The sequence below is a fragment of the Pelophylax lessonae genome, assembly GCF_965119305.1.
Source record: "Pelophylax lessonae genome assembly, chromosome: 9".
Taxonomy (NCBI): domain Eukaryota; kingdom Metazoa; phylum Chordata; class Amphibia; order Anura; family Ranidae; genus Pelophylax; species Pelophylax lessonae.
Window position 1 is genome coordinate 135,882,656 of NC_138776.1, and position 12,339 is coordinate 135,894,994.

Consider the following 12,339-nt stretch of genomic DNA (forward strand, 5'->3'; position numbering starts at 1 on the left):
CTGGTACAGGCGTGGATTGCAATACCACTGACAAGCCAACTAGCCAGAGAATTTTAGCTATGTTTGCCAATCGCCATCTTCCTATGTTAATGAACTTGTGTAAATGAGCGGCCTAAATGCTTTTGCGTTTATAAGACCTAAGATTCCCAGAATTAACTTTAAAAGATTATATATATTTATATTATACACACACACAAAAAATGTATGAAAAACAGTTCCTTTACACTTGGCTAACACACACTTTGAATGTAGAGCTGTACATCCCAGGAAACGGGTAGCCAATGCAGCAAAACAATTACAGCTGTCTCTTAACTAGACTGGGCCGTTCCTATTGATGTCAGTGCAGGAAACACTAGTTTGCACCTTCACCTAAAAATACCTCAACACCACTGCAATTTGTCTAACCTTACCTGGAGGAGCCATTGAATCAAGTTATTCCTGTTTCCTAAATGTAAGATTACATCTAGCTATTATTTATTTTATTTTGGCTTTCAGATACACTTTACTTCTTTCCTCAGCAGCACCTAGGCAAGGGTGATCTTGCCATCCTTCTGGAGAGATACCAGGAAATGCGGAGTAGCCCGAATATTGCTAAAGAAAAAAAAAAAAGAAGATGCTGCACTGTGCTGTATCTTCATCTAATGAGATTAGGGCTACTCCGAAGGATGTTGGCAGAGGGACAGCGATGTCACCCCCTGCAATATATAAGCTGGGGGGAGAGGTATGTATATTATTAACTTATACCCCCCCAGTTTAGTATAGTGTATTAGCATTTTGGGGCCGTTTGCACATGCGTATTTTAGGGGCCGTACATTAATTAGGCTATATAAAAGTTCAACTGTAACACGCCTAAAAGCATGTAAAACACACTACTTAACTGGCCCTAAATGAAAGAAATGTGTTTAGTGCAAAGTAAGCTTTAATAAAAATAAAATAAAAAAACCAAACACACACCACAAACAAAATAAGCCCTTTACCTATTCCAGTAATTTCCTTTTTTATTAACTGTAATTCCATATGTTGGATTTTTATTCTGACCAGTAGGAAGTAGATCTTTCCCACAATAACATCTTTTAAGTGGTATCTGGGAAAAAGATGGAACACACCAATAAATGTCCTCAGTTATACATATCAGATAATTTTCACAAAAGCATTCCTATAACAAATGCCTAGGAATAAACAATCCAGGGAAAAGCTAAAACAAAAGTTCAAGCTGTAAAAGCCACTGACTGAATTCACATGGATAATGACAATGCTTTATAATTAAAACTACACACTTTTTTTTGGTAGTGCAGAGTTAAAAAAAAAAAAAAAAAAAAAAAAAGAAAAAACCCACACTGATTTTTACCTACAGATTACCTGTAAAATACTTTTCTTGGAGTACATCACGGGACACAGAGCAGCCATACTCATTACTATCCTGGGTTATATGCCACCTACAGTGAATGGACACTGGCAACAAGACAAAGCCCCCCCTCTATATAATCCCTCCCATATAGGAAGTACCTCAGTTTTGTAGCAAGCAATAAACATCCCAGACAAGAGGGGAGGGACCTCCGTGTCCCGTAATGTACTCCTAGAAAATAATTTTACAGGTAAACTATAGGAAAAATCAATTTTTCTTTATCATACATCACGGGACACAGATCAGCCATAATCATTACTATCTGGGATGTCCCAAAGCAATGCACGTGAGGGGGGGGGGGGGGGGGCTCCTTACAAGAAAGGGCCACTAACTCATACTCTAACTGAAGTTACTGCAACCAAAAAGACTAAAGCCCCATACACACGATCAGATTATCGAGCGATCTGTCGTCCGTTTTTTGTGGCATGCTAGTCTGATGTGGAAAGTGAAGAGGTTATTTTCATACAAATTTTCCCGTACGACAGAATTCTACTTCAGAAGTGATGTCATGTGTTGGATTGTTTTGTATGTGTTCTTTCGTCTCTGAGCATGCCTAGTCTTGAAGATTTTTTTCCATCGAAAACTGTACTGAGACGAAAATCAGACGTTGTGTTGACGGACAATAAAAATTTTATAGCCTGCACATCAGGATTTTTTCGGCCGAAAAGTCTGAGTCGGCTGTCGAAAGCACCATACTAACAATCCGAAAATCGACCGATCGGTTGGACGAATTTTCCCTTCAGATTTTCTTATCGTGTGTACGGGCCTTAACTTTCTGGTCAAAAGAACCAGAGGAATATGCTGAATGGGCTCAAAAGGCTGTTTCTATAGTACTGCCAGAACCAAAATTTAAATCCCAAGCACACAACAGTGGCCTCACTGGCGGAAGCATGTGTAGCACTTCTTGAATAAAGGCTCAGGCATGTGAAGCAATCAATCTTTGGAAAAAGTCTAAGGCTGAAATTTGACCTTTAACTACCTCAATACTGGGCACTTAAACCCCCTTCCTTCCCAGACCAATTTTCAGCTTTTAGCGCTGTTGCATTTTGAATGACAATTGCGCGGTCATGCAACACTGTACCTAAACCAAATTTGTGTCATTTTTTTCCCACAAATAGAGCTTTCTTTTGGTGGTATTTGATCACGGCCAGGTTTTTTCTTTTTTGGTGCACAAATAAAAAAAGACCGAAAAGTTTGAAAAAAAAAAAAAAGTTTTTTTGTTTAGGTTATAAAATTTTGTAAATAGATAATTTTTTTCCTGCACTGATGAGCACTGATGACGCCGCACTGACAGGCACTGATGAGGAGGCACTGATGGGGTGGCACTGATGGGGTGGCACTGATATGCAGCACTGATATGCAGCACTGATGGGCACTGATATGTGGCACTGAGAGATAGCACTGATATGCAGCATTGGTGGGCACTGATAGGCAGCACTGATGGGCACTGATAGGCAGCACTGATGGGCACTGATCGGCGGCACTGATGGGCACTGATCGGCGGCACTGATGGGTGGCACTGATGGGCAGCACTGATCGGCACTGATGGGGGGCACTGATAGGCAGCACTGGTGGGCAATAATGGGCACTGGTGGGTGGCACCGATAGATGGCAATAACGGGCACTGGTGGGCAGCACTGATAGATGGCATTGGTGGGCAGCACTGATAGGGGGGCACCACTGGCAGGCTCTCTGAGCCCTGTTTGCCATCCCTGGTGGCCATGGTGGGCATCCCTGGTGGCTCTAGTGGCATCCCCTCCCCCCAGGGCTGCACTGGTAATCAATCATCTGATTACCAGCACAGACCCCCCCTGTGATCAGTGAGTAATTAGAAATACTCACTGATCACCCCGGCTGCAGAATCGATCCTCTGATCTTCTCCTCACTGACAGGATCTGTCAGGAGGAGAAGAGATCGAAGCCGTTACAACGGCTGTATTGACATTACATGACGGCTGTGATTGGTCACAGCCGTCATGTGATCAGGAGGGCCAATCACAGGGCCCTGCTGCCGAGGCTTGTTGCTCTGTGTCCTAGGGACACAGGCACATCGAGATCGCGCCGCTGCGCGTGCCCGCGGCGGCGCGATCTCTCTCCTTCTGAAGGATGTTCCGGAACGTCCATTCAGAAGGACGAGACTCCCACCCGGCCGTATATGTGCTATGGCCCGGGTGGGAGGTGGTTAATAATGCCTAAGGGGAGTTTCATATCTACCACTACTTGCAAGGCTAAAGTTTTTTACCGATTATATATTTACAGGGATGCCACTTCCTGGCCTTACACCAAGAAATGCAAGACTTCAAGACTGTAATAAATGCCCCTAGAGACGAGTTTCCTAGCGTTTATCAGGGTAGAGACTGCAGGGCCAGATATGCTCTGCTTCCTCAAAATGCAGGCTTCAATAGCCAAGCCGTAAAAATGTAGATACTGTAAAGCTGGGTGGAATATCGGACCCTGAGAAAGCAGGTCTGGACGCAGTGGGAGAACCCAAGGCCTTCCCACCACCAACCTTAGGATTTGCGTGTAATCCTCCTGGGCTAGCCTGGAGCCAGCCACCAGGATTACTGGTTTCCCCTCTTCCTGAACCCTGCGCAGAAAACGTGGCAGCAGCTGAAATCAGAGGAAAGGCATAGATCAGAGAAAACTGCTCCCAGGGAGTGACCAAGGCATACACTGACTGCGAGTGGATCCCTGGTCATGGGCACAATTTTTCTCAACTTGTTGTTAAACCTGGATGCCAACAGATCTACAGTATCTCAGGAAAGCAAGTACACCCCTTTGTAATTTCTTCAGTATTGTCACATGAAAAGATAATACTTTGCTACAATGCAAAGGAGTATACAGCTTGTATAACGGTGTAAAATTTGCTGTCCCCTCAAAATAACTCATTACACAGCCATTAATGTCTAAACCGCTGGCAACAAAAGTGAGTACACCCCTAAGATAAAATGTCCAAATTGGGTGCAAAGTGTCAATATTGTGTGGCCACCCATTATTTTCTGGCACTGCCTAAACCCTCTTGGGCATGGAGTTTACCAGAATTCACAGGTTGCCACTAGAGTCCTTTTCAACTCCTGCATGACGACATCACAGAGCTGGTGGATGTTCGAGACCTTGCTCTCCTCCACCTTCCGTTTGAGGATGCCCCACAGATGCTCAATAGGGTTTAGGTCTGGAGACCTGCTTGGCCAAGTCCATCACCTTTACCCTCAGCTTCTTTAGCAAGGCAGTGGTCATCTTGGAGCTGTGTTTGGGGTCGTTATGTTGGAATACTGTCCAGTCTCTGAAGGGAGGGGATCATGCTCTGCTTCAGTATGTCACAGTAAATGTTGGTACTCATGGTTCCCTCAATAAACTGTAGCTCCCCAGTGGCAGTACACTCATGCAGCCCAAAATCATGACACTCCCACCACCATGCTTGACTGTAGACTAGACCCACTTGTCTGTACTCCTCACCTGGTTGCCACCACACGTTTGACACCATCTGAACCAAATACGTTTTATCTTGCTCTCATCAAACCACAGGACATGGTTCCAGTAATCCATGTCCATAGTCTGCTTGTCTTCAGCAAACTGTTTGCAGGCTTTGTGCATCATCTTTAGAAGAGGCTTCCTTCTGGGACGACCACCATGCAGACCAATTTGATGCAGAGTGCGGCGTATAGTCCAAGTACTGACAGTCAGACCCTTCAACCTCTGCAGCAAAGCTGGCAGCACTCATACATTTCCCAAAGACAAGTGGAACCTGTCCTATTAAACCACTGTATGGTCTTGGCAACCATGCTGCAGCTCAGTTTCACAGTCTTGGCAATCTTCTCAGTCTAGGCCCGCGGTCCTCAATAGGCAGACTCCGGGCCGCCTCCGGACCTACACGGCCTGAAATCTGGACCGCCGAAGGAGTCTGCTTCCTTCTGTCATCAGCGGGGGGGGGGGGGGGGGGGGCAGAATTGAGAGGATCGGAGTGGCTGTGTCTTACACATGCAGCACTGCATGATTACAAAAAGCCAAGTTCTTCTGTTTACCCGGCGGAGAGGATGTCCTACAAAGTCCCGCCTGTTGATGACTTGGACTTTTTATAATTATGCGGTGCTCTAATCTGCACTAGTCAATCTGCATTAATGGGGGAAGGGGGGGGGTCACTGGTCACTCTTCATTTATGGGGGAAGGGGGGGGTCACTGGTCACTCTTCATTTATGGGGGCAGGGGGGGTCACTGGTCACTCTTCATTTATGGGGGCAGGGGGGTCACTGGTCACTCTTCATTTATGGGGGCAGGGGGGTCACTGGTCACTCTTCATTTATGGGGGCAGGGGGGTCACTGGTCACTCTTCATTTATGGGGGCAGGGGGGTCACTGGTCACTCTTCATTTATGGGGGCAGGGGGGTCACTGGTCACTCTTCATTTATGGGGGCAGGGGGGTCACTGGTCACTCTTCATTTATGGGGGCAGGGGGGTCACTGGTCACTCTTCATTTATGGGGGCAGGGGGGTCACTGGTCACTCTGCATTTATGGGGGCAGGGGGGTCACTGGTCACTCTTCATTTATGGGGGCAGGGGGGGTCACTGGTCACTCTTCATTTATGGGGGCAGGGGGGGTCACTGGTCACTCTTCATTTATGGGGGCAGGGGGGGTCACTGGTCACTCTTCATTTATGGGGGCAGGGGGGTCACTGGTCACTCTTCATTTATGGGGGCAGGGGGGTCACTGGTCACTCTTCATTTATGGGGGCAGGGGGGTCACTGGTCACTCTTCATTTATGGGGGCAGGGGGGTCACTGGTCACTCTGCATTTATGGGGGCAGGGGTCACTGGTCAATCTGCATTAATGGGGGCACGCACACTGGTCAATCTGCATTAATGGGGGCACGCACACTGGTCAATCTGCATTAATGGGGGCACGCACACTGGTCAATCTGCATTAATGGGGGCACGCACACTGGTCAATCTGCATTAATGGGGGCACGCACACTGGTCAATCTGCATTAATGGGGGCACGCACACTGGTCGCTCTGCATTAATGGGGGCACGCACACTGGTCGCTCTGCATTAATGGGGGCACGCACACTGGTCGCTCTGCATTAATGGGGGCACGCACACTGGTCGCTCTGCATTAATGGGGGCACGCACACTGGTCGCTCTGCATTAATGGGGGCACGCACACTGGTCGCTCTGCATTAATGGGGGCACGCACACTGGTCGCTCTGCATTAATGGGGGCACGCACACTGGTCGCTCTGCATTAATGGGGGCACGCACACTGGTCGCTCTGCATTAATGGGGGCACGCACACTGGTCGCTCTGCATTAATGGGGGCACGCACACTGGTCGCTCTGCATTAATGGGGGCACGCACACTGGTCGCTCTGCATTAATGGGGGCACGCACACTGGTCGCTCTGCATTAATGGGGGCACGCACACTGGTCGCTCTGCATTAATGAGGGGACGCACACTGGTCGCTCTGCATTAATGGGGGCACGCACACTGGTCGCTCTGCATTAATGGGGGCACGCACACTGGTCGCTCTGCATTAATGGGGGCACGCACACTGGTCGCTCTGCATTAATGGGGGCACGCACACTGGTCGCTCTGCATTAATGGGGGCACGCACACTGGTCGCTCTGCATTAATGGGGGCACGCACACTGGTCGCTCTGCATTAATGGGGGCACGCACACTGGTCGCTCTGCATTAATGGGGGCACGCACACTGGTCGCTCTGCATTAATGGGGGCACGCACACTGGTCGCTCTGCATTAATGGGGGCACGCACACTGGTCGCTCTGCATTAATGGGAGCAAGTTTTGGGGAATGCCTTTTTTTGTTGTTGGCGTTCTGTATTTGGAATTTGACAGTCACTTTTCCGGACCTCGGACCGAATGGAAAATTTGTAAGTGGACCTTTCAAGTTTACATTTGGAGTACCCCTGGTCTAGGCCATCTTTATGTAGAGAAATTTTTTTTTCAGATTCTCAGTGTTCTTTGCCATGAGGTGCCATGTTGAACTTCCAGTAACCAGTATGAGAGAGTAAGAGCCATAACACCAAATTTTAACACACCTGCTTCCCCATTCACACCTGATACCTTGTAACACCAACGAGTCACATGACACCTGGGAGGGAAAATGGCTATTCGGGCCCAATTTGGACACTGTCACTTAGGGGTGTACTCACTTTGTTGCCAGACATTAGACATTAATGGCTGTGTTGAGTTATTTTGAAAGGACAGCAAATTTACCCTGTTATACAAGCTGTACACTCACTACTTTACATTGTAGCAAAGTGTAATTTCTTCAGTGTTGTCACATGAAAAGATAATAAAATATTTATAAAAATGTGTGGGGTGTACTCACTTTTGTGAGATACTGTACGTCCGGGACCCCCCAGCGTTGAGAAATGAATGCAAAGATCTCGGGATGTAAGGACAATTCCCCTGGCGTCTAGTACCATAAATACCCGACAAACTGCTCAAAATTTCCAGGATATTGATGAAGCTCCTTTCTAACCAGGTCCATTTCCCTTGGACAGAGGTTTCCTCCAGAACTTCTCCCCAGCTGGAGAGACTGGCATCTGTAGTCACCACCTTCCAGAAAAGATTTTCCGCTCTCCAAATTCCTGGCTACCAACCACCATCTTAGACTGACGTACCCTCGGTACTAGAGACCTGCGACAATCTAGGGCCTGGATGATTTTGCTCCAGGCTGACAAAATGTTGTTCTGTAAAAGGTCTGATATGGAATTGAGCATAAAGAACTGCTTTGAATGAGGACACCATCTTTCTTAGTAACCTCATGGAAAGACGTACAGAAGGATACTTCTTCCCGCTTACGATTGGCGGCAAAAATACCTTCGCCTGTACTGTGTCCACAAGTAAACCCAGATACTCCAGACTCAGAACTGGCTGCAATACTGAATTTGCCAAGTTCAGAATCCACCCCAGACGCTCTAAGAACTGAACTGCCCGGAACACAATCTGGCTTAGAGTAGACGCCGACTACGAGCAATAGATCGTCCAGGTATTCTACCACTGATATCCCTTGAGACCTTAGAATAGCCAATACTGGAGGCTATGGTTTTTGTGAACACTCATGGAGCCGTGGCTAGCCTGAAGGGCAAAGCCACAAACTGAAAATGACGGTCTTCCACTGCAAAGCGCAAAAACCTTTGATGGATTTGAAAGATAGGCACATGAAAGTATGCATCCTTGGTGTCTATGGATGCTAGAAATTCTCTTCCTTGCAGAGAGGCCATGACTGAGCGAATTGACTCCATTCGGAATGTGCAAATGTTTAAAAACTGGTTCAGAGCTTTGAGATCCAGAATAGGTCCAACGTCTCCGTTTGGCTTGGGGACTACAAAAAAGGTTTGAGTCTGAATTCTCGCTGGAACCTCTGTAATCACTGCTTGAGACCTTAGATGGTCCAGCGCCAGAAAGAAGGATCTTCCTTTTAGAGGATCTACAGGTATGTTTGACTTTACAAACCAAGGAAGAGGAAACACCCAAAATTCTAGTTTGTACTTCTGCGATACTGTGGAAATAACCCACTTGTCCTGAATCATCTCCACCCAGGCATCTGAGAACCGTAGCAGCCTTCCCCCCTCACCCGACTGAGTGGGGGTGACCCTTCATAAGGTAGATTTAGAGCTAGGTTTGGTAGGTTTCTGGGCCCAGGGTTTCTTCTGCCCTTGACCTGAAGGCTTCGCTCTAGATCCAGACAGCAGCCTGGGATTAGAAGTATTGGGAATCTGAGTGTTAGCTACCTTAAAGGAAGGATGTTGACTTCACCTTTTAACTGGTAGCAGAGCACCCCCCCCCCCCCCCCCCCAAATCTTTTGGATCTATTTATCAAGATAATCACCAAATCCGCGCTCCCCATAAAAGGGAAAACCAGACAGAATTTTTTTTACACTGCAATTCTGCAGACCAGCTTTTTAGCCACAGGATTCTGCGCATATGAACTGACAAAAGAGCAAACTGACATTTACTTTATGGAGTCCTTAAGATCATCCACCGCAAAACACAAAACTCGAGGTAGATCTGTCAAATCTTCAAAACACTCTTCTTGAGAAGGAACTCGTTTAATACAGTCTTTCAAAGACTGACAAACTCATATAGCCGCCACTGCCGAGTGTATTGCAGACCCTGCATAGCAAAGGAAGCTTTTAGCAAAGATTCCAATTTCTTATCAGCTAGATCTTTAAAAACCCGGTCATTGTCTACAGGAAAAGTTAAATTTCTGTTTACAGAAGAACTAGCATCCACTGTAGGTACACTCATTTTCTGGTGCACTTTTCCTCCATAGGATACAACAAAGAAATTTTTTTGGGAGGAATAAAAATCCTATCAGGATGATCCCAATCAGCATATACTATCTTGCTCTAAGAGCAGATGTAAGGGAAAAGCCTGAGGATTTTGAGGAGGGCCCAATGAGGAAAAAGACTTCAGAAATCTCCAAAGGAGGCAATTTAAATCAAGACCGGACCATTTTAGAGAGACTAAATTAATAATCTCAGGGATTGAGATGCTAAGAATGACTCCTCAGACTCTGAATCCCCAGAAGTGGAGTCCTCTGCTTGGCCTTCTTCTAAGCCATTTACAGCTGCTACTTCCACAATCTCTGCTCAATTCTGAACTACAAACGGGGGGGGGGGCTTCACTCAGGTTATGGGGATCACATTTCCTCCCTCCTTGTATTCCTGAAGCAATCAGGCCAGCTAAAGCCGAGAGAGACAAAAGCACTAGATGTGGCTACTATGGCTGACAACCGTAATGGCTTAGATTGGCTAGTCGGCAACAGAGGAAGCACGGCTAGGATCTTCCAATCCAGATGGTAGTACACTTATGCCACTTCCTGCTGTCCCCCCCCCCCTTATGTAAGATCAAAACTTGAGGTACTAACTTTGGTGTACTCAAGACTTGTGCCAAGCTCAATAGCTTATCACACACAGCACAGTTATCCCCAAATGAGCAGAACCCGTTAGTGCCTATAAGCATGCACCCACAGTGACTCAAGCACCCAGCTGCCGCTGCTCTGTGTCCTCTCCAGCTTCTGATGGCAGCAAGCTTGCGCTGCCAGGAACACTCTTCAAATGCCGCTCCGTTTGTGCTGCTTACTGTGCATGTGTGGCATGCACGCCAACGCTTCATGGACACGCCCATTCCCGACTCCACTCCATAAAAGAAACAAAACTTGCACGCACCATCACCTGCTACTGAAAGTAAGGCTGAGTTTGCCATGCTGACCTAGAGTCACAGAGGGGAGCAAATGCGCAGGCGGGATGCATGTAACAGAATCTGTCAGTGCCTGTTCCTGCACAGCAAGCATCAGGTTTTAGGAGCAGACTGTAAGGCATCCAAGTTACGCTTGTCACAGTAAATACATAAACGGCCCCTAGTGGAGACATGAAACATGGCACCCAGCATCTGCTAAATCAGGTAAAGGTAACAGTGCAACATAATTTAAAGTGAACTTACCATTCCCACTGCAGGATTCTGTCTCTAACAAGAACCCAATCTTCACCCATCACAGCGGGTCCTATCACTTGTGAACCATCAAGCACCAGGTCCCCTTAATTTTTGTACCCACTCTTGGACCTGTAGAGCACCCTGCCAGAAAGCCTTTGGGGTTGGTCTTACCAAGGGTTCGGATCCCAGGATCAGAGCGCCAAAGAAGGTTGCATTACAGGCAATACCTCGTTTTTCCATTACCGAGGCTCAGGTACCATCCTTTTAAGTCTTCCACTTTCTAATGATTACTAATCCCCTTGGAGCCAGAGATCTTAACCGGGATTATAAACACAATTTTTTTTTTTTTTTTTTTTTTAAGAAGAAAAATCTGGAGAGCTTCTCCAAAAAACGTTACCATCACCGCTAAGACACTGGCGAGGTGATGATACTTCTATGGAAGGGGGAACTTACTGTCTTGTTGGTTGCCAGTGTTCATTTACCTATAGGTGGCGTATAACCCAGATAGTAATGAATATGGCTGCTCTATGTCCCGTGACATACAATAAAGAAATAACCGTACCCTTTTCCTAAAGTAAGATTTTATCTAAGCCCACACAAATGGCCAGTAGATTTAAAAAGAGGTTACATATTTGCAGTGCAGATTTCTCACTCAAACAAACATTACAGTTTCTATGTAGTATAGGACAGTAGTCGTTCAATTGAATGGCAACAGCCACAGCAGAGACAGACCAGAGGAACAATGAATTCATGCTGGAAGGTCTAGCCCCAGGCTGGACTTAGGAGAGCTGTACAGAGGGTTCTTAACGGAGTTGGGTCCCTAGAATTGGCATTTTTACACATTAAGCTGCAGCCAAAAAGAACCTTTGGTATGCAGTGGGGGAACATGTCAACACTCCCTTTGAGCATATACCTGTATTTAGCCTCAATACTTACTTAGATTTATTGTATTCAAATTCTATGTGCAAACAGTCTTCAATTCCAACTTCCATTTTGATGGAATTATTGACATCTGGATATGTAGCGAGTTGGTGAACAATCAGATCATACTCCTTCACTAAGTCTGAAATGCGCCTCACTATAGTCACTTTAAGAAAGTACCTTCAAAACAAAAATCATGATCATATTAAAAAGTACCAAGCACGGACAGACACTAAAGTGAGCGAAGAGAATATCCATAGGAAAATTTATATTTATATTCATAAGGACGCATACCTCAACCGAACATTTGAACCTATGTAGGATTCATAAGGCTTCTCAACTTGCATGAATTCAAAGTCATAACTTCTGCTTTGTGTCAGCTCCCCAGGTAAAGCTAATTCTTTGACAAGGTTGACAAACTCATGTGTATTACTTTTATCATTAAAAAGTTCTAGAATAGAAAAAAAAAAGAATTAGTAAAACTAGCAATTGTGACTTTTTATGCAATATAGGTTTTAAAAGTTAAACAAAAAACACTAAAATTTAAAAAGATTTA

At 46.0% G+C, this 12,339-nt stretch overlaps 1 protein-coding gene across 1 annotated transcript in view; it reads right to left on the reverse strand.

Moving 5' to 3' along the window:
• Positions 1-12,339, reverse strand: part of VPS26A (VPS26 retromer complex component A) — a 51,713-nt gene that overhangs the window by 21,679 nt on the left and 17,695 nt on the right. The window contains exons 4-6 of the mRNA XM_082269145.1: positions 12,078-12,234; positions 11,799-11,963; positions 978-1,084 (exon numbers count right to left, since the gene is read on the reverse strand). Coding sequence (XP_082125271.1) covers positions 978-1,084; positions 11,799-11,963; positions 12,078-12,234 — 429 coding nt within the window. The remainder of the gene's footprint in view (positions 1-977; positions 1,085-11,798; positions 11,964-12,077; positions 12,235-12,339) is intronic.